The sequence below is a fragment of the Hyperolius riggenbachi genome, chromosome 11 (assembly GCF_040937935.1).
Source record: "Hyperolius riggenbachi isolate aHypRig1 chromosome 11, aHypRig1.pri, whole genome shotgun sequence".
In the NCBI taxonomy this organism is placed as follows: domain Eukaryota; kingdom Metazoa; phylum Chordata; class Amphibia; order Anura; family Hyperoliidae; genus Hyperolius; species Hyperolius riggenbachi.
The window spans coordinates 76,339,095-76,362,798 of record NC_090656.1 but is presented as its reverse complement, the minus strand read 5'-3'; the positions used below and the strand labels follow the sequence as shown (position 1 = coordinate 76,362,798).

At 44.3% G+C, this 23,704-nt stretch overlaps 1 protein-coding gene across 1 annotated transcript in view; it reads left to right on the top strand.

Annotated features, from left to right (window-relative positions):
• The first annotated feature begins 1,104 nt into the window (after positions 1 to 1,104).
• Positions 1,105 to 23,704, top strand: part of LOC137538657 (solute carrier family 13 member 1-like) — a 69,126-nt gene continuing 46,526 nt past the window's right edge. Inside the window, exons 1-3 of the mRNA XM_068260936.1 lie at positions 1,105 to 1,596; positions 21,045 to 21,173; positions 21,942 to 22,078. Coding sequence (XP_068117037.1) covers positions 1,420 to 1,596; positions 21,045 to 21,173; positions 21,942 to 22,078 — 443 coding nt within the window. The 5' untranslated portion in view covers positions 1,105 to 1,419. The remainder of the gene's footprint in view (positions 1,597 to 21,044; positions 21,174 to 21,941; positions 22,079 to 23,704) is intronic.

Below are 23,704 nucleotides of genomic sequence, written 5' to 3'. Positions count from 1 at the left end.
GCGCATGACAACAAAACAACTTAACTTGCAGTCTTCACCACTGGAAATAGGAGGCACGGATCTACGCAGCTCTGATCATGTGCGTAGCCTGGACTGGACTACTGCAATGCTCTCTACACTGGCCTTCCAAAAAAGGTCTTGTACCGCCTACAGCTGATACAGAATACTGCTGCCAGACTGCTAACCAACCAACCCCGTCACTGCCACATAACGCCAGTCCTGCACTCCCTTCACTGGCTACCTATAGAATGGAGGGTCCTATTCAAGATCGGCCTACTGACATTTAAATCCCTGAATAATCTGGGCCCTGGATACATGAAAGATATGTTGCAGCTGCGTAGCAATCCCCGCATTCTCAGATTCACAGGTTGTAATAATTTAGTCATACCCAGAGTCCACTTGGAAACTTTTGGTCCCAGAGCCTTCTGTCATGCTGCCCCTACGTTTTGGAACTCCTTACCTCAACAGATCAGGACAGCTCCATCCCTGGACGTGTTTAAATCCAGACTGAAAACCCACCTGTTCAGTTTGGCATTTGCAGAAATATAACTTTTGTTGATTTGAATACATCATCCTACTACCAATTACTGAATCTCAGAGAGCCTAAGCGCTTTGAGTCCTATGGGAGAAAAGCGCTATAGAAATGTTATTGTATTGTATTGTATATTGTATAAATAAACATTTTATTGCACAACACAAATAATTTCCTGTTAGTACTAACACGCTGATTTGCGCCAAACCGCTACTTCGCACAGCGCATGCAGTGCTTTGTAACGTGTGCGGTTTGTGCATCCGTTATCTAATGTGAAAGAGCTCTAACTAAATCGCTAGCTCTCTTGTCCTTCAGAGCCAGAGTTCCTGGTGTGATTCACAGCTTGGACAGTGTTCAATTAGTTTGTAATGCTTAGAAATCTAGGTCACCAGACAGTCCCAGTCTCCTGTGATCTCAGTGGATGAAGGATCTGGTGTTCTCTATTTATTCCTGCTAAAAATTTTTTAAAATAAAATAAAAATCCCATCTAGACGACACATGACTTCTCCAGAATGTGAAATGAAGCCTCGGAGAGGAGGGGGCAGTACGAGGGGAAGGGTGACTGAGTTCATGGTGACGGAGGCTTCTCCAGCTCAGGTGGGCTGAGCTGCTAGCACAATGCAGCATTTCAGTAGTGACTGAGCTGGGAGGGAGCCCCCCGCTTCCGATAGGGTGATCCCCCCGTGACGTGGCACGTCAGGCATTGCTTCCTTTGTTAGTAGCAGAGGCAGACAGACAGGAGGAAGAAGCTGTGCTGGTTGCAGCATCTGATGGTGGAGGAGGGTCCATAGTCCCGTATGCCCAGCAGATGAGAAGATGCACAGGCCGGGCATGCTGAGCTGAGAGCCGCTGTGCTGCAGGGGAGGCCACACTTCCAGCCTCTCTCCATGCCTTCCCCGGAGCTGCCTCCACTCCAGCATCCTCTGCCCGTCTGGATCCCAGGGCTGCTGTGTCTGCACATGGCCATGTCCTTATTGCAGCAGATCTGGCAGCAGAAAGATGTCGTCATTACTTTTGTCTTTCCTCTCCTGCTCCTACCCTTGCCTCTGGTGGCACAGACCAAGGTAAGGGGGCTGCCATGCCTGGCCGGGTGAGGGGGGCTGCTGGAGGTGACAGTGCTGGGCTCATCACACTATATACTGTACTGAACTTTGACAGCCATGAAAGCTGAATGCATCACAGGGCTTGTGAATGTGGCTTCTGTCTGCAGTTATCACTGACCATAGGTAGAAAATGAGAGGTATGGAATATGGAGGCTGCCATATTTGTTATGTTATAAACAATACTAGTTGCCTGGCATCCTGCTGATCAGTAATGTCAGAATCATACACCCGGAACAAGCATGCAGCTATACTTGTCATCTTATTGTCAGAAACATTTGATCTGCATGTGGGTCTAGATTGGGTTAGATTAGGCTCAGGTTAGAAAGTATTGTTTAAAACAGGCACGGGCAAACTTGGCCCTCCAGCTGTTACGAAACTACAAGTCCCACAATGCATTTGCCTTTATGAGGCCTGGTGCACACCAAAACACGCTAGCAGATCCGCAAAATGCTAGCAGATTTTGAAACGCTTTTTCTTATTTTTCTATAGCGTTTCAGCTAGCGTTTTGTGGTTTTGTGTAGCGGTTGTGGTGTAGTAGATTTCATATATTGTTACAGTAAAGCTGTTACTGAACAGCTCCTGTAACAAAAACGCCGGCAAAACCGCTCTGAACAGGCGTTTTTCAGAGCGGTTTGTGTTTTTCCTATACTTAACATTGAGGCAGAAACGCATCTGCAATCCAAAAAATGCCTCACCCCGGGAGGATTAGTTTCTGCAAAACGCCTCCCGCTCTGGTGTGAACCACCCCATTGAGATACATTGACCAAGCGTATCCGCAGCCGCAAGCGGCTGCAGAAACGCTGAAAAACCCGCTCGGTGTGCACCAGCCCTGAGTCATGACTGTGGCTGTCAGACTCCTGCAATGCATTGTGGGACTTGTAGTTCCGTAACAGCTGGAGGGCCAAGTTTGCCCATGCCTGGTTTAAAAGGAAAATGTCAGCCTCCATATTCCACTCACTTCAGGTGCCATTTAACAGGCTGCACTCTGAGGGTGGATATACACATCCAATTTTGATCGGCCAATTTTATCACCTCAATCTGATATGAGAGTTTACCTACAAAAGCTGCTTATACCATAGTATTCAAAATCTATTGGCCCTTATACTATTTTAAGGTGGTAAAATGTGTCCAATCAAAATTGATGTGTGTATGCACCTCAAGTCTGGTGTTCATAATGATACCCTAACGTAATGATTGTTATGGTTTTTATATCAATAGAGATGTTATCTTCAACTCACCAGTCTAGAGATGTGATCTTAAATTTGTCTACTGCTCTACAGGAATTAGAGGGAGCTGGAGCAGAACTTTGGATTCTGAAGTAATGAATTAATCAAGCTGTCAATAATGAATCATTTGCTCCTGAAACGGATTAGCTCTGTTCAGAGTTCAGGTTCAGCATCTTCTCAATTCTGGTTTCTGCAGATAAAAATGTATATAGTATTTGATCATGTAGGCAGGCAGTAATAATGTCTGATCAATCAGTGCAGCTTATGTGTATCAGATGAATTTGAGAAGTGGGGAACTTAGCCAGTGTTGCTTGACTCTGGAATTCAGTAGTGTAACTGAATACTGTAAAGCCGGCAGTGAGAGGAGGTAATGGATTAGGTACAGTGGTTTGAAAAAGTATTGGGCCCCCTTTAAGTTTTCCACATGTTGTCATATTACTGCCACAAACCAGACCGGGCCATGCTAACACATAGATATGTTTTGTTTTAAACCATTCCATTGTTGCCCTGGCTTTATGTTTAGGGTCGTTGTCCTGCTGGAAGGTGAACCACCGCCCCAGTCTCAAGTCTTTTGCAGACTACAAGACGTTTTCTTCCAAGATTGCTCTGTATTTGGCTCCATCCATCTTCCCATCAACTCTTACCAGCTTCTCTGTCCCTGCTGAACAGAAGTACCCCCAGAGCATGATGCTGCCACCACCATATTTGACAGTGGGGATGGTGTGTTCAGAGTGATGTGCAGTGTTAGTTTTCCGCCACACATAGCGCTTTGCATTTTGGCCAAAACGTTCCATTTTGGTCTCATCTGACCAGAGCATCTTCTTCCACGTGTTTGCCGTGTCCCCCACATGGCTTGTGGCAAACTGCAAACAGGACTTCTTATGCTTTTCTGTTAACAATGGCTTTCTTCTTGCCACTCTTCCATAAAGGCCAACTTTGTGCAGTGCACGACTAATAGTTGTCCTATGGACAGATTCCCCCACCTGAGCTGTAGATCTCTGCAGCTCGTCCAGAGTCACCATGGGCCTCTTGACTGCATCTCTGATCAGCGCTCTCTTTGTTCGGCCTGTAAATTTAGGTAGACGGCCTTGTCTTGGTAGGTTTACAGTTGTGCCATACTCCTTCCATTTCTGAATGATCGCTTGAACAGTGCTCCGTGGGATGTTCAAGGCGTTGGAAATAAAGCCTAAGCCTGCTTTAAATTTCTCAATAACTTTATCCCTGACCTGTCTGGTGTGTACATTGAACTTTATGGTGTTATTGCTCCCAATATTCTCTTAGACAACCTCTGAGGCCGTCACAGAGCAGCTGTATTTGTACTGACATTAGATTACACACAGATGCACTCTATTTAGTGATTAGCACTCATCAGGCAATGTCTATGGGCAACTTACTGCACTCAGACTAAGGGGGCTGAATAATTACGCACACCCCACTTTGCAGTTATTTATATGTAAAAAATGTTTGGAATCATGTATGATTTGCGTTCCACTTCTCACGTGTACACCACTTTGTATTGGTGTTTCATGTGGAATTCCAATAAAATTTATTCATGTTTGTGGCAGTAATATGACAAAATGTGGAAAACTTCAAGGGGGCCGAATACTTTTGCAAACTACTGTAAGCCTGCTCAGGCTGTAAGAAGTCTATATTGTTCTATACCATTAAAAAATTCCAAGACTGGATTAATAAAAGTATCTTTGTAACTGATATTAGTTTCTTTCTAAAGGCCCGTACACACACTAGATGAAGCTCGGCCGATAAGGACTTTTTCTGCTGAAAATCCAGTGTGTGTATGGCAGCCGCTGATGCCCACCTTCTGCTCGGCTAGTGATCTGTCCTGGTGGATCACTTTGGCCCGTGACCCGTCTGCACAGCCTCCACCCTGCAATGTCGGCCCAAGAGATTGGGTCAAGATTTGTCGGGTGACATTAATTGAGTGGGTGTGCGGGCACGGTGGGGATCATTGCTGGGCCAACACTGTACAGACACAAAGTCAGTTGTATAGCTGACAACATGTTCTGTTGCTATGCAGGGCGCAGAGGGACGACAAAACGGCCCATGAGTGATGTCACACGGTGGCACAAAGGAATCGCCTGTCACTTGGCCACGTTGCTTGCAGGACAGGGGAATGGGGGCTGCTGTACACACACTAGATTATCAGCTAAGGCAGACGTTATCGGCTGCCTCTGCCAACTTTAATCTAGAGTCTGTCTATAAATGTATCTTTCGCTTGCTTGTAATTTGCTCTGAATGTTTGTAAATGGGGCTTCTTATCTTGTACAAGTATTTTCTGAGGTGCAGAACACAGCTATTCTGTTATCTATAAAGATAATTCTATTGTCTTTCTCTTTGTATATTTCTCAGACTCCTCTCTAGACCACATGGCTTCAATTCACATTCTGTAAAGCCCCGTCTACACGGGGAGATATGGAGGCAATCCGGTGGCTCGATTAGCCGCCGGATCGCCTCTTTCGCACCCCCGCATTTATTTATTTATTTATTGTATTTATAAAGCGCCAACATATTACGCAGCACTGTACCTGCTCGCCGCTCGTCCCCGCTTATCTTCCGCTCTCCCTGCCATTTCCCCTCACGTGGAACGAGCAGGGAATCGGCGGTAGCAAGATCCGACCTGTCGTATCTTATCAATCGAGCCGCATTAGCGGCTCGATTGATAAGCCACATCGCCGCCTCATCTACCCATGTAGATGAGGCTTAAAACTAGAACTCTTTGCACAGCAAGTCCTCACTCGCTCAGCGCTTGTATTCTCTGCTGAGGGGGCGCGGCTGGCTGGCACTGTGTAGTAAGTCATGTGGGTGGTCATGTGGAGCCGCCCACATGACGTATAATAGAGCGCACGGAGAGAGAGCGGACACGAGCGGGGCTGTAATCCTGCGCAGCTCCGGCTATGAGAGCTGCGCAGGAGATAATTTTTAAAGCGGCGATTCTCATAAGGCGACCCTGGGGAGGGTCGGGACCTGTAATGAAGACTGGATTAGGCTCATAAAGCACCTGATAATGACAAGGAAGGTGCTGTTCGTCTGTCCTGAGGTCTGCTTTTGCAATGAGGTAATTAACTTTTTTTTTTTAATGAAATTGGCCTCGTAAGGCCAAATAGTAAAATTACATCTACATATGTAAGTTTTTTTTTTTGTTTTTTTTTAATGAAAAAACCCACACTTACATTTTAAATTAACTCCCTCCCTCCCACACTCTCCCATAGTTACATTAGGGACTGAACTTTTTTTAATATGTACGTTGTGAGGGTATATTACTGTTATCTTTTGCCTATATGGGCTTATAATTAGTAATGGATGCAAAACTGAAAAAAGCACCTTTTTTTATTTTCAAATAAAATATTGGCGCCATACATTGTACTAGGGAAATATTTTAAATGTTGCAATAACCGGGACAAATGGGCAAATGTGAGTTTTATCCACAGTAGAACATTATCTTGCACTAGAGTTTTTATTAGGCAAAAAGTAGCAGAGATAAAAATTACAAACATTGATGCCGGACAACATTGTCCAATGATAGTACTCTATGTCAGTAAAGACATATAGCAGAGCAGCGCTGAATCACGAAAGGAGGTGAGTCATTGCTTCCCCGCCCGCTGCCTGGCTGACACTTAAAGTGAACCTCCAGACTAAAAATCTACTCAGCAGAACTGAAAAGGCTTGGTGTTTCTTTAACAGTTTCACAGCATCAGAACTTTTTTTCTTACCAAAACATCATTTTTAGCTGCATTTTTAGCTAAGCTCCACCCATCAAAGAAAACTGCCCAGGCTTTTTTCCCCTGATGCTTTGCAAAGCATGATGGGATTTCCTATGTTGTTCATGTTGCCTAGCAACTGGGAGGGATGATCAGCACACAGGACCGTTGGAACTGCGTCTCATGCTCCCTGTCACCTCCTTTCAACCAAAAAGATGGCTGCCCCCATGAAATCACAAACATTTGCCTGTTCTTTTAAAACAGGGTGGGTAAGAGATTATATTGCCTATCTATTTTAATTAACATAACTAATGTAACTTAATGACGGTATGTTTGTTTAGGCTGAAGTTCCCCTTTAAACACAGCACTGATAGCTGGAGGGGAAGCGCAGTCCGGGGGAGGGGGTCCGACCCACCTCCCTACTGCTGCTACCCCCCCCCCACCCCCAGGCTGCCTATACTGGGGGCAATTATACTACCTATGGGGGGGGCGGATGGTGGGGAGCAGCATCTTCACAAGTTTGCCTCGGATGACAAAAAGTCTAGCACCGGCCCTGCAAGCAGCATGCCATTCATTCCAATAAAGATGGATTCATAGTGTAACTAATATAGCCTGTCAACATAAGACTATCAACCCTGGTAAGACCCTGATCATAGGCCAGAGCTGACTTTTTCAAATTGCGAACAATGACCCATAAGACTCTTTCAAGTGGGAATAATCTACTCTCTTCCATACCTTTGGCACAGAAAAAATTGGAGCCAATAGCAAGGCCTATGAAGGGTCCAAACCCAATTGACTTCCCACATAGGTTACTTAATTGCGTCCTCACCTGTGTCCATAAACCTGCAGCCCACAGTAGAACATTTTATTTTAAAACTATAATGGCATAAAACTGAGGAATACTGATTTTTTTTTTTTTTGTTATTATTCCCATTAAATTGCAGTTGGAATAAAATACTTCTTACCAAAAAAGTACCACTCAAAGAAAGCCTAATTGGTGCTTAAAAAACAACATATAGATCATTTTGTTGTAATAAATAATAAGTTATTGGGGAATGAATGGAGGGAGTGCTAAAAAGTGAAAATTGCTCTGGTTTTGTGACGTGGTTAAGATTAGTTGAAGCAAACCTGTAATGTTTAAGGAAAGTTACAGGTCCTTCTCAAAAAATTAGCATATTGTGATAAAGTTCATTATTTTCTGTAATGTACTGATAAATATTAGACTTTCATATATTTTTGATTCATTACACACAACTGAAGTAGTCCAAGCCTTTTGTTGTTTTAATATTAATTATTTTGGCATACAGCTCATGAAAACCCAAAATTCCTTAACCTCCTTAGCGGTAACCCCGTGCTGGACACGGGGTAAGCCGCGCAGGAGGATTTCTCAGGCCCCGCTGGGCCGATCTGCATAATTTTTTTTCTATAGACGCAGCTAGCACTTTGCTAGCTGCGTGTTACTCACGATCACCGCCGCCCCGCACCAATTCGCCGCTACCCGCCGCCCAAGGCCGCGGGAATAATACTGCCAGGGAGGTAAAGAAAAACAAAAAAACCCCCCCAACAAACCAAAAACCTCTAAAATGCTGCATGAGGTAAATTCCAGAAAATGACAAGCACTTCAGTGTTCTCCCCAGAATGTTTTTCCAGCCGGGTGACATGAAAAAGTAATCCGGTGGGGCAAAATGAGAGAATGCAGGGCTGATGCTTCTGTGAGCAACTCTGCTCAAAGCATAGGAGGAGGGGAGCTGATGACAGCCGGGTACTCATCAAAACTAGCCGGGTGGAGCACCCGGCTAAAAGAGCCTGGGGAGAACACTGCACGTGTTGCATATGTTCAGAGGGACACTGCTCGGAGATTGTGGGGCGTAAGAGGATACGCACAGCTTTATCCAGAGACTTCCTTTTACTGTAGCTGTAGCAAGAGGAATATGGATGCTGCCATATTTATTTCCTTTTTTAAAGGGGAACTGAATGAAGTAAAAGGCATACGGAGGCTGCCATATTTATTTCCTTTTAATCAATACCAGTTGCCTGGCAGCCCTGCTGGTCTATTTCGCTGCAGTAGTGTCTGAATAACACCAGAAACAAGCATGCAGCTAGTCTTGTCAGATTTTGTCAGAAACACCTGATGTGCTGTCCTCAGGTCCACCATTGCTGAGCACTGACCCTCCAAAGGAATCCGGTAACTTAGAGTTCAAGCTTGTTACAGCACTTTTGTTCAAGCATAATCGTGGCCATACTGCGTCTACACAAACGCAGCTGTGCCTACACAGTAAACTGGAAATACCAATGTACAATCAGCTCTATGGTATTGGGCAGGTGTGGCCATCCATAGGAGGGTGGAGCGTGGCCCTACTTATGCATGAAAAGTAGCGCAGTGTTGATATGCAGAAGGGTCCCAGGTACCAGCGGAGGTCTGGAGGATGGCATGAGAAGCCTCTGGAGGATCCTAGTTAAGTACTGTAACGATCGGTGTCAGCATACAGAGAGAATCTGATTATTGGTGATCTGCAGTATCACCAAGAATACAGATATATACCTGATTATTGATGATCTGCAGAATCACCAATAATCCAAGTATAACTAACCTCTGGACACCTATATAGTGTGAGTGTTTGGTGCAACAGTAATGACTTTGAGTGGGACCACCCGAGGAGCAGGTGGTCCTTGGCAGTATGGGAAATACCTCCCTCTGGGAAGTGCAAAAACCTTCCAGCAGCCTGGGGGATCCAAAGCCCCAGGCTGGATAGCAGGAAGAACCTGTGGCTGAGTGACACCTGGAAGGTGGGAGTCACAAGCAGGTCTAGAGACTAATCTCTCAATGGAGAGGGATAGCTCTCAAGGTCGGGCAAGCCAGGTCGGCAACACACGGACAGATGAGGTACAGAGACAGAAGGCTGATTCGGTAACCAAGGGCAGGGAGGGTTGGCAACAGGTAATCAGATATGCGTAGGTACCGAATCAGAAAGCAGAGGGATAGTCAGGAATGCAATAGGTCATAACAGATATCAAACAATGCCTAGTCTTGGGTGTGAGGTCCGTGGTCTCAACACCCTGGAACTAGTGTCTGAAGTATAACACAGTGATAACACAGAATCCCTAGTCTTGGGTGTGAGGTCCGTGGTCTCGACATCCTGGAACTAGTCTGAAGTATAACACAATAATAACAAAGAAGAAATCTGGCTCAGTGTGAATTCCCAGGTCCTCCTGGTTCTAACACACTGTGGGATCTGACTACGGCCTGAGTGCTTTCACGTAAGTGTTCGCAACGGCAGACAACTTGAGGCTGACCAGCAGTAACTATATATATATATATATATATATATATATATATATATATATATATATATATATATATATATATATATATATATATATATATATATATATATATATATATATATATATATATATATATATATATATATATATATATATATATATATATATATATATATATATATATACATATATATATATATATACATATACATATACATATACATATACATATACATATACATATACATATACATATACATATACATATACATATACATATACATATACATATACATATACATATACATATATATATATATATATATATATATATATATATATATATATATATATATATATATATATATATATATATATGCGCCACCCATACCCGATCAACCAATAGTCACTTGCTCTGAGGTCAGCTGATCCCTCCTCGTTTGTCATAAAGGTTCTGCCTCTCAGCGCGCGTGCGTATTCCTCAACCTGTGTGAACTAACAGACCCAGCCACACCAGACGCACGCTGCAAACCGCCGCGCTAGATGCGGAATCAGCCGCCTTGCTGACATTTATCATACACAATTGATCAAGAGCAATAAAATAATAATCGGAGGTAAGTAAGGAGCTCAGAGTTCTTTCTCTAATGAAAGCAATGGTGCACCAAAGCCAGTCAAGGACAGCTGCATTGTCAAATCTGTGGAAGGGACAGTTTAGTGATGAACATTTATGTAGTGCACACATAGAGGTCACACTAACCAGCAAAGCACCATGAAGAGCTAATACAGTTGTTGGAGGGCCCCAGTGTGGTCGCAACCTCTGCATCCCCTATTGCTACACTACTGCAGTTACCATATAGAATAACCCCATTTGTCACTGAAAAGCAGAAGCAGGCCAGGTATATCTCATGGAGATGTAGAACAGAGAAAGCTACATAAGTATCAGGTGTCCTATTTAAATGCAGGTGTGGCTACTTTCCGCTCATAGATTATTAGTAGCTCCCGTGTTAAGTTGAAGTCCATGCAAATGATGGCCTGCTGATTCCCTTTTTTTTTTTTTTTTTTTTTGCGGGTTTTGATAAGCCAGTCCCATGGTGTGGGTAATGGAAAGGTGGCAGACTTTGGCGATGCACTTGAAACAAAAAGAAAAACCGAGAGCCCAATATAGTGCAGTAAGTCTAACAATTGTTGGCGAAATAATTAACAGATGTGGATATACTCACAAACACGGGTTACCACATAGGCAACCACTTGAAATGCAGGTGGGGAGCATTAGAACCTGACCCCACTCAGGTTTAAGAAGTCGCTCTCTGTAGATAGAAAGAAGGGGACAGTCCCCTCCACCCAAGGTGGACTATATACTGTGCAAATTTGGACAGAGGCGCCAGGCAGGTTAAAATGCTCTAAAGACAACTAAAAAGGAGGAGTGCAAGCTCAAAAAGGTCCAATAGTGGCAATGCGCCTAGAGAGGCGCATTGCCACTATTGGACCTTTTTGAGCTTGCACTCCTTGCCTGATGAAGCGGGTTATACCTGCGAAACGCGTTGCAGAGTGCCAAAATAAATTATTTGTGATTTGAACAATCTCGATTGTCCATCATTTCAGGAGGTAAGTCCACCTGTACTCCTCCTTTTTAGTTGTTTTTAGATCATTTTAACCTGCCTGGCGCCTCTGTCCAAATTTGCACAGACTATGGCGAGTACATTAAGGGATTGGGGAAGGGGTATGCTAATTGTGCTTGAGGTAATACAGGACAGGATTGATACTGCTCAGTGAGTACATGCAGGAAAGAAAGAGAGTTGTGGAGAAGGGTTGGATTGGTCTTCCTCCCTGTCATAGTTCCTATGATAGACAGCAGGGTACACCAAAAGTTCAGTAACAAGAAAAATAGATGCTCAAAACGGGAAGTTAATCATAAATGCAGTAATAATATCCACAGAAATTAGTAGATGGACATAAAAAGAATCCCAAAATCCAAGAGGTTCAGTTGGTCTTGCTGAGATCCCACCTTGCATTCAGGCCGCCTGGTGCAAGTGTCCCCAATAGGAAGATCCAATAAGCCTCACAAATAAGTATCACCTCACCTGGTAGGCCTGGAGATGCGCCCTACCACCTAAAAGGAAAAAGAGGACATGTCACCACGGTGTACCTGACGGAAGTGTTTTGACACATTAGAGATCTCAGCAATTATCAACCGGCCTAGGCTTATCTGCCTTTCACTGTGCAGCATCTGCTGTGTTCCAAGTGCATCCTTATTCCATTTGTTGACCCCTTACCCCTCTTATCCCTGCACCATGCAGTAGGTTGCAGCCCATGGGCCATATGCAATTCACTTTTTCACCTGAGTTTTCTCCTAGGAGATGAGTTTTCATCTTCAATTTAAAATAACTTTCGAGCACTTTTCAACTAAAAAAGTACCAAACCATAGGTTAAAAAGTACTATCAAAATTATTTTGAGTATTTTCTTGCTTGCTGGTGGCTTAAAAGGCATTTTATTGACTAGTTTAAAAATTTCACCTAGGAGAAAACTCAGGTGAAAAAGTGAATTGCATATGCCCCCATGTGTCTTTTTTTTTAGAAATCTAGCCCTGTTGGGGTGGAGCACACGGTGTGGATAGTGAGGCGTGTGATAGCACATAGTGGAGGTATTAGAAATATTGGCAGGTTTGACTACCAAATAGTGGAGTTTAGGTAAGTGGAGGGGATGATTTGAGTGGTGAGGAACATGCAGTAAGGGCTGGTGCACACGGAGCGGCTTTTTCAGCGTTTCTGCAGCCGCTTGCGGCTGCGGATACGCTTGGTCAATGTATCTCAATCGGGTGGTTTACACCAGAGCGGGAGGCGTTTTGCTGAAACGCATACTCCCGGGGTGAGGCATTTTTTGGATTGCGGATGCGTTTCTGCCTCAATGTTAAGTATAGGAAAAACGCAAACCGCTCTGAAAAACGCCTGTTCAGAGCGGATTTGCCGGCGTTTTTGTTACAGAAGCTGTTCAGTAACAGCTTTACTGTAGCAATATATGAAATCTACTACACCAAAACCGCTACACAAAACCGCAAAACGCTAGCTGAAACGCTACAGAAAAATAAGAAAAAGCGTTTAAAAATCTGCTAGCATTTTGCGGATCTGCTAGCGGTTTTTGGTGTGCACCAGGCCTGAGAGAGTGCTACAGTTTGGGCACATGCAATGGAGGAACATAGCACAGATGAGTGGGTTAAGAAGGAGCAAACGGTGCAAAGGGTGGGGGAGGGTATGGATGGTATGGAGAAGAAACAAATAGCGAGCAATGGGAATCGTGGCAGTAGGGGGAGCAGGAGCAAGGTGATGTGGTGATAGGAAGTGCAGCACACAGTTGTAACCTGACTAGGTTGAAGAAGGGAACTTAGTGTGGATGGTTGTGCTGCAGGAAGGAGATTGTATACACAGAGAGTAATATTAGCCATACATCATACTATCTTGATTGTACTATTTTACTACTGTCATGTATTATGAGAGATCACTTCAACGGTTCTTCAAAGCCTTCCCAGTCATTTGGCAGTTATACTAAATGGCTGTAGTAAGATTGTGTGGTGTATATCGGTGTTCCCCCAACTCTATCCTCAAGGCCCACCAACAGTGCATGTTTTGTGGAAATCTACAGAGGTAGTTCATCAGCTCTGCTGAGACTCTAATTACCTCACCTGGGAATGTTTGTGGTTTCCTGCAAAACCTGTACGGTTGTTGGGCCTTGAGGACAGGGATGGGGAACTCTGGTGTATATGACCACCTTAATAAGAGAAGTGTGTGTGAAATGTAGGGAGAGGGTAAGAGATGCTGGTGATGGGGCACGTGATGGAGTGTACCATGAGTATATGGCAGGCAGTGATGATGTCCCCTTGAGCATTCGAAAAGGTACCCCCAAAGCCCCTTTCCACCGAAAATCATGATCAGAATCTCATGCGTTTCTATAGTAATTGCTTCTTTTTACGATGCGCACGTTAAGATGTGATTATGATGTGGGTCTCACGGTGTAAAAAGAGCTCTGCAATTACCATGCTAATAGCGTTGTGCTTGAGATCGGCAAATCACATGCCATTCAAAAATCTGATTGAATTGCGGCAGGTGGACTAGGGCCTTGACATTGTATTTAGTATCATGTTTTAGCCTGCCCATTGAAGTTCCTATTTTTAACTTTATCAGTGTCTTGTGAATGATCCTAGTTCTATGCAGCGTGTATCAAAATGTTTCTTCAAAAGGTCAAAACTATGTAATAACGGTTAGTGTTTTCATCTCAGTGCATGTTGTTCACAATGTAACACTTTTCGTATGAGTCATATTTCCTAACTTCCCTCAAGTACTAAAGATGCCATCTTGCTTAGTAAGCAGAATGCCCTAATGTCATGTATTTGTATCAAATGAGGTTTCTGTAAAAAGTGTACCCAAGGCAACATGTGACGCGAGATAAACATATGTATATACAATGCCAAACATATTAATAACCAGGCTGTTTAATTTGCTTTATTTTGCTGCTTGAAAGAGTTAATTTTCAAGCATGCAAGTGACAGCTTCTCTCTTTTCTGTACCTTGGGGATAATATAATTAGTAAACCTCACTGATAAGCAAGCTACAGCCATAAAGGTTTCCCTGGCAGAATTCAACATCAGAGGGCATGTATTTTAACTCCGGGACACTTAATAGACTGCCATGGTATGGAGACCCAAAAATATTCAATCTACTTTGAAAATCTTTAAATATAAAGTAAAGCAATTGGATATAACAAAAAAGTAAATTTTAGTAGTAGGAGGATAATTGCAATTGTTTATCTCTTTATTCTATTTTCAATTCAGGTTCACTAGAAACTTGATCCTATCTTTGCTTTGGTCTAAATGGCAGATTCTGATCAGAATGGGATCGACTATTTGGCCATATGGGTGGTAATCTGAGTGTATGGCCTTTTTTTTACAGAGTAAGCAATACAACAGCCCAGCGTGAAACCAGCCTTGTACCAACCTCCTAAACCGGCCCCACCCCAACATCTCCCCATCCTGTCTGTAGCACCAACCCTCCTAAATAACCATTAATTTATGGCCCTTGCTGACTCACCTTCGGTCATGTTCACCTACAGGTGCTGTGTCCAAGCATTAGGGTCTGATATGTTCCGACCCATGCTTTGCCTGTATAATAGATGAGTATCAGTGCCCTGAAAAACCTTCTGCATCAGAAACCTACCAAGTGCGAGCATCAGCTACTTCACTGTTATATTCTGGTGCCGAAAGGAACTGTTTATCTTCACTTAGAAACTCCAAAACAAACACTGTCCAAGCTCAGGGTGCGTCTACACATCCAATTTTGATTAACCAATTTTACCACCCCGATGTAGTATGAGAGCCAACAGATCTTGAATACTATGAACACATTGGGCCAGATCCAGTCACTTTTTTTTTTCTCTTAAGTTTTTTCTAGGTGATCGTTTCACATTATAAATAAGCAAGAAAATCGCGTTGAATGCTGACAGTATTTTTTCACCTACTTTTTGGTACGGTTTCGGTTTCAGTTGCAGAGTTCAAAATTTATTTTAAACGGAAAATGAGAAATTATCTCCTAGGAGAAAAGTGAATTGGATTGGGCCCAACATGTAAGTAAATATCTCATACTATATGGAAGTAGTACAATTCTGCTGTTTACACTGAGGATTGGAAAACCTGCATCTGCAGTTCTGTGTTTCGAAAAGTGGATCTTGACTGAATGCACAGCTCACTACAGCTGTTTCACCAGCAATTTGCGCTTTCTAAGACTCGCTGATGATTCCAAAAGCACTAAGTTAGTAAAAGCCTATGGTAGTGATTCCACAAGAGTGATTGCGATGCTGTCGAAATTGCCTTCAGCACTTTCAGAGCGATTACAGTCAGGGAATGCAGGGTCCAAAATCACATTCCCTTAAATTGTTCTGAAAATTGCTCTGTTTTTAGAAGAAAAATCACTCTCAAATGCTGGAGTTTTTGAGAGTGATTTGTGATCTGTAGTGGGCCCCAGACCTGGAGCCTAGGTCCGTGGTCGTGGGTCAGCTATACTGAATAGGACAAACACGCCCACGTATACGCCCGCAACCACGTGGGGCGCATGTATGCGTATGGAGCACAGAGCTAGCAGCAGACTTTTTCGAACTGCAAAATACTGTTGTGGTATCTTAAAGAAATGTACAGTCCTTGTAAAACTGCCAAGCAGCAGACACCGACAGGTAAAGTATACTGTACCTGGGGGCAGGGGGCACATTTTACATTCGGGGGGACAGCGCTGGGGGTTCGGCGAGGCAGCGGATTCGGCGTCACAAGGCCGAATCGGCCTGCATTGTATGAGCAAGCAACAGACCTGTCTCTTGGTCGATCTGCCCATACATAGTCCGGTGTATGGGCACCTTTTACTGTGGGCTGATATGACCCAAGTAAGGGCTGGTGCACACCAAGAGTGCTAGTGTGCGCTTTAAAAAATGCTAGCACTTCAAAAAGTGCTTTGGTAATGTATTTGAATGGGATGGATCACACTAGAGCAGGGGTGTCAAACTCAAATACAAGGTGTGCTGAAATTGAACATTGGGACCTAGCCGCTGGCCAACCTTGATGTCTAATGGCCACATCCATCCCTTATAAAGTTCCCTGGTGTCTACAGGCTCCCCTTCAACCCCTTTACAGTTCCCCGGTGTATAGTGGTCCCCCTCCCTCCCCTATACAGTTCCCTAATGTTTAGTGCTTTCCCCCTACCTCCCCCATATGACTTCCCTGGTGTTCTATGGCTTCACCTCCAATATAGCTTCCCTGATGTTCTAGAGTGGGCCAAACATAATGCAAAGTGGGGAAACCACTTGGGGGGGGGGGGGGGGGCAAATTTAATGGCTCTGAGGGACGGAGTTTGACATGTATGCACTAGAGCAATGTGATTTATTTATATTTATTTTTTTCCCCAAAGGCCAACTGCAGCATTTCTCAGGCGATTCAGCCTCAGCGTTGCATAATGTGTTGGCACTTTATAAATACAATAAATATCATCAAGTGTAGGAAAGAGAAAAGCGCTAGAACAGAGCAATTTTCCATGCGTTTTTTTTTTTTATTAACAAAAGCTGTACACTTCTAGCTGTACTGTAAAAAAAAAAAATAAAAAAAAATGCTACACCAAATCGCTCCAAAATTCGCAATGCATAACTAGAAAATCGCTAGGCACATGTCTGAAATTGCTTAAAAAATAACTTTTAAAAACCCTGAGCGTTTGCGATTACGCTAGCGCTTTTAGGTGTCCCAAGCTTTTGGATTTGTCATCTTCAGGGCCAGTGCGGCCCTGAAGATGACAAATCCAAAAGCTTGGGACACACATTCGGTTTTGATTGGCCAATGACTGGCCAATATTATCACTTTCATGCAGCATGAGAGTTAAAAGATTTTGAATATTATGAACAAATTGCGTAGAGACGTTCTCCTACTATATGGAAGTGGTATGCAAACCAAGTCTGGCCAGGATTGCTGTATCCCTTACGATCTTTCCAGTAAAGATGCTGCCTGACATAAAGCGGAACTGTAGATAGAAAATGAACACATTGTTTCACTTACCTGGGGCTTCCCCAAGCAGCCGTCCTCCTCCCGCGCCGCTTCTCGATGAGCCTCCGTTCTCCCGCCGCCAGCTACTTTTTGTTTCGCCGCCGGGCCACTGCGCCTGGGTGGCTCTGGCCACGCGTATCCTTTCTTTGCGTTCCCCACTATTGCAGAGGGGAACGCGAAGAACGGATACGCTTGGCAGGGCTGCGCTGGCCTCGACTTACAAGTCGAGGTACAGGACGGAGCAGCGGCGGGAGAACAGAGGCTCGGGCAGGACCGGCGCGGGACAGGACAGCTGCTTCGGGAAGCCTCAGGTAAGTGAAACAATGTGTTTATTTTCTATCTACAGTTCCGCTTTAAGCTCAATCTACATGATACAATTCTTTGTGTGATTCGATTACGATTCTGTTTGTGATCCGAACATTATGATGCAAATCAAATTGAATCAAATCCCGACCAGACTTGTCGGATTTAATCGGATCATAAATAGAATCGTAATCAAATCGCACAAAGAATCGTATTGTGTAGATCAGGCTTTATGCCCCTTTCAGACAGGCGGATGAACTGCACGTGTGCCAAGCAGTTCAGCCTCCTGTCTGCCACCCGCCAGTGCAATTCGGGTGCAATTTAAATGCAGATGAATTGCAGCGGTTGTAACACAGCGCTTGTTGACACACGTTGGTGTTACTGGGCGGCAGAGAACCGCAACATGTCAAGTCTGGGTGTGGCTGAGCTCAGATCTCGCTCTGTGTACAGTGCCAGTATCGGGCGCTTGTGCAGGACAGCAGCTACAAGTGGTGACTTCACTGCTTGTCAGCTGCCTGTGTGAAAGGGCCCTTAGTCGGGCCCTAAGTCAGACCCACAGAGTCTATCTTGTGAAGATTCTTCTACTATCGAGGACTTAAAGGGACACTTAAGTCAAACAAAAAAAATGAGTTTTACTCACCTAGGGCTTCCAATAGCCCCCTGCAGCTGTCCGGTGCTTTCGCCGTCTCCCTCCGATCCTCCTGGCCCTGCCGGCAGCCACTTCCTGTTTCGGTGACAGGAGCTGACAGGCTGGGGACGCGAGTGATTCTTCGCGTTCCCAGACACATTAACACCCTCTATGCTGCTATATGGTATATGATATATGCTATAGCAGCATAGATGGCGCTATTGTGGCCAGGAATGCGAAGAATCACTCGCGTCTCCAGCCTGTCAGCTCCTGTCACCGAAGCAGGAAGTGGCTGCCGGCGGGGCCAGGAGGATCGGAGGGAGATGGCGAGGGCACCGGACAGCTGCAGGGGGCTATTGGAAGCCCCAGGTGAGTAAAACTCATTTTTTTTGTTTGACTTAAGTGTCCCTTTAAGGGCCCATACACTGGTCAATTTCAGTGACTGATCGATCAGCAATTGATTCTATTGAATCAGCTGATCGATTTTTGCCCGATTTCTGATTAATGGAAAATCTAGGTCGATCTGCTGCTGGTAGCAGATTGACGGCCCATAGAGTTGCATTGGATCTAATGGTCCAATAATGTATTTAGATCTATTTCCAATAGATTTCATTCTGAAATCTATTGGAAATCTGTTCCTAGTGTGTGGCACACATCAGATTTCTGTCAGATTCGACTTGACAGGCATCTGACAGAAATCTGATGGTGGAATCTGCTGCAAATCTGTGTATGGCCACTTTTAGGGCTACATTAAGCGCCAGGATGTATCACACAGCGGTGCTATTGCCTGGCTGAGGTTTGGGTCATATCGGACCACAAGAGGCACGATTCTGTGGTCTGATGCAATCTCTATGAATCATTTCATGAGAGGCATATAGAGAGGGGAACATTGTATGTAAAAGAAACTGAAACTTAGTATATAAGCAGCAGAAAGCTGCCATTCCTGTACAGGACACAATGCAGGGTCTGTATTGGGTTTCCATGCTGCTCGTGTTAATTCATACTACTGATGACGTGTCGGGGCTAAGGCCAGTATAGTAGAGGCTTCTGACTGGAGCTGTTAAATTTAGCAAGCGGAAATGTTCAGACTGTGGTGTGACATCCAGGAAGTTTGCATGCTGCTGGTTACACAGTAACCGTGCTCAGCTACAGCTTAGATGATACAGAGGCCTTATGCATGTCTGAAATAAGAAACAAGACTTGTCTGTTATAGCTGTCAACGGAATAAGCTGTGAGAGGAACAAGGCACCTATCCTCCTTATTCCCTAACTTCCCTGACTGTTACACGTGGCTTCATGTCACGTACACAGCTTAGGCCCACTTGCCACGCAGCTAAATGGTAGTGTTAGAGTAAACCTTGCGTGTCAGGTTTGACACAGCGTGGCATTACCCAGCAGCCAAAACTGTATCCTGTCACGTGTGAGGACAGCAACCGCCATGCTCACGTGCAGCTATCGAAATGCAGTCTGTGCATAAAGGCCCCAATGCTGCTTGTTGACGTGCTTGCTATTATGGATGGTCCATGAAATGCAAATCTGAGTTGCAGATTTTTATGTTAACTTTATGGAAATGAATGCAGCTTGAAAATGGACCAATTAAATGCTGCTGATTTATTTGATTGGTCCATTTTCTAGCTGCATAGGTTTTCATAATTGGCATAACATTTGGCATTATTTTGGGATTATTTGCATCTCATTGACCATCCCTACTTTGTTTTTTTTAAAAAGGGGCTAGTGGAGATGCACTTACCGACAAATATTTAGTTTTCAGAAAGTCAGTAATGGTAGCAAAGGAAAAGGCATATATGCCTTTTCACTGGAACTATACCTCTCTGCTGACGGCCTTTCATGAGGGGAGGAGTGAGCAGGCAGGGGGAGGTGGCTGAGGATCTATGGCTTCCTCTAGCTTGCGGGTATTTGCCTTTTATAAAAACTGCATATTGTTCTAACCTATTGCCATGTGTAATATTAATTGCATGTTTTAAAAGGAAAACGGTTTTAAAGTTGGCAAAAAAAAGCCCCAGTCATGCTTTGCCAAGTGGTGCCGCTAGTAAAAAAAAATAAAATAAAATAAATGTACATTATTGATATTCTGCTATGCACTTACATGGCATCCATTCTTACATGACCATCCTAGTGCCTAAAACGTACCCCCTACCTAATGCATAACACTAATCAGCCCCTCCCCATATTGCTTTAAACTAACCCTTTGTGTATTGCAAATTATGATATATTCCATGCAGCACATACATAAAAGCACAAGCCAGGACTCATAACTTTTTTTGAAGTAATCTTTTTCATGATGTGGCTGGTTGGGTTTACAATGCTGGCCTTACTACCTGTCCTTATGTCAGACACTGCTTAGGTACCCATATATCAGATGATGTCTGGGCAGATGGACCAAGAGAAAGAGCTCTCTCTAATCGATTCTGATGGGAGAGAGATCTGTTGGGCACCATAAACCGCAGGCCATTTCCCAATCTATTTCAGCATGAAATCTTTTGGGAATCAGCTTAGTGTAATCGCCTCGCCACCCCTGCCGCTGTCCCTCTAGTTTAAAATGTCATATGACTGCCTTTTCCAAAGGGAATTTCTCTGGAACAGCTGCATTAAATATGAAAACTGTGAGTTTAGTTTTTACTAGCTGTGAGCTGGGACTTAAATAACATTGTATTTCTTTTCCCCCCTAGGAAGCAGCATGTGCCTATGTGCTACTGGTCACGGCCACATACTGGATATCTGAGGCCATTCCTCTGGGTGCTGCGGCACTGGTTCCTGCATTTATGTTCCCTCTGTTCGGTATCATGAAGTCCAGTGAGGTTAGTATTGTCCTTACACCTAAAAACAATCATTAAAGTGTACTAGAGATGGTTAACCTAAGAAAAAGGAGGGCTTCCTCCAACCCCCTTCAGGCTAATTGGTCCCTTGCCGCCCTCCTCTGCCGCCTGGATCGTCTGCTACGGGTCCCGGTAATTTGGCCAGTGGGTGTAGTCCTGTCTCGTTTCTGCGTCTAGGTGAATGTTGCGCAGTAGTACTGCACAGGTGCAGAACAGTCCAGGTGACGTGGTGGGCCAGGCAGGTGCACTTCGCCCCAGACTGTGTGAAGTACCGGGACCGATAGTGTACGATCCAGGTGGTGGAGGAAGACATCAGGGAACAATTATACATACTTGGGGCTTCCTCCAGCGCTTATCAGGCTAATTCTTTTTTAGTTTAACCATCGTAGGCTTCCTTTAAACCTCTGTACTCAAAACACAGTAACCGCAAACTGGAACTCAAGTAGCAATATAAATACTGGTAACTAGGTTGCAAAAATGGAGGATGCTAGCTTTCAAAATGGATTGCATGCAACAACATTATGTACTGGACCGTTTCACCAGCATTGAGGTCTGTAAAAATGGTCCTACTCTACCTATACCAGTCAGCAGGCAAACATTTCATGCTTGCTTGTGAACCTGAGATTCATACTGAGGCACTGTCAGGTTCTACCATTTTGGATCCATGCCATGATATGTTAAATATATAGCATAATTTCTCCAAAGAAAACCTATTATTTGGTCTAACCACACATTTTTCTTTTATCATAGGTAGCTTCTGAGTATTTTAAGGACATTCACTTGTTGCTGTTCGGTGTGGTCTGTCTGGCCTCCTCCATCCAGAAGTGGAATCTACACAAGCGGATTGCACTATGGATGGTCTTGTCTGTGGGGAGTCAGCCGGCCTGGTAAGCCGCTTTGCATGCTGTGACATGCTGAAGTCTACAGGACAATTAGTCCTTGCGCACAGGGACTGCCTCTCCCTTGATTGCTGGATACTATGCTTGATACTGAAATAGCATCAGTTACTCCGCTCCCTGGCCACATCAACGTAGTCATTTAGTAGTGATAATAATTGCAGCACACTTGTAAGGTGTGACTACGTGGAGCTGCTTGCTGCTTGTTCTCCAGGGTTGGAAACCTGAAAAGTAAATCTGCGTTTGTCTAAAAAATAAGCATCTCTTCAGTTCAGCTTATTGTGGCGAATAAATTATAATTGGTGCAGGTGTGGCGAATAAGTACCGTAACATTTTTTTCTGCGCTGTTAAGCCAGTTACATATGCTAAAAGAGGAAAATGGTTTGTAGAGCAGATTACAGAATCCAGGAAGTGCAATTTGTGTTTGTATTCCGTTAGACCTCTTGCTCTGCTGCATAAGTTCTTTGGCTTAGTTCTCATTGAACACACAAGCTATGCAGTGTTCTCTCTAGAGTCTAGAGAAAGAAAATCTGTCTAGGTGCGATGGGGAAAAGAGGACCTAAACTTTTCCAAAGGAGAGAAGGAAAATGCAGAGAAACCCACCCTGTCTGTATTTAGAGATAACATCCTGTCTAAAGCCCCATCTACACGATACGATTCTTTGTGCGCTTTGATGATGATTCTATTTACGATCCGATTAAATCTGAGATGTCCGATCGGGATTCGATTCAATTTGCCATTGTTTTGCAATGGCAAATCAAATTAAATCAAATTGAATCCCGATCAGACATGTCGTATTTAAGGTGGCCATACACTGGTTGATTTGCCATCAGATCGACCAACAGATAGATCCCTCTCTGATCGAATCTGATCAGAGAGGGGTCGTATGGCTGCCTTTACTGCAAACAGATTGTGAATCGATTTCAGCATGAAAACTATTCAACATCTGTGCAGCTGCTGCCGCCGCCCTCCCCCCCGCCAGCTATACATTACCTGATCCGGCCGGCATGTATATCCCGGTCTCCGCTGTTTCTTCTCCGCTCTGGGCTCCAGGGCTGCAGCTTCACTGAACTTCCTGTCCGGGGAAGTTTAAACAGTAGAGGGCGCTCTACTGTTTAAACTTCCTGCCGGGACAGGAAGTAGCCAGCCGGAACCCAGCACGGAGAAGTGACCGCGGAGACCAGGGGATACGCGCCGGCCGGATCAGGTAATGTATTGGCGCTGTATTGCGTCGGTCGTCGGGCATTCGAACGCCGCTATCGACTCACTCCCGACCCGCTGCCGATTGAGGGAAATCTTCCGCACGGACGGATTGACGGGAATCGTCGAACGATCGATTTTGGACGGAAATCGATCGTTCGGTCAGCGTTTGTGCGACGATTTCACAGTGATCGAATCGGCTGTATATCGGCGGGAAAATCTAAGTGTATGGGCCCCTTTAATTGGTTCGTAAATAGAATCGTAATCGAATCGCACAAAGAATCGTATCGTGTAGATTGGTCTTAAGTCTCCCTTATCTGCTAGTAATGAGCCACTAATCTGAGCTATGATTCAGACAGGCTATATGTAAACACAGGAGTTTAACCCTGTATGTGCTCCCAGTAAACCAGGAAGTAA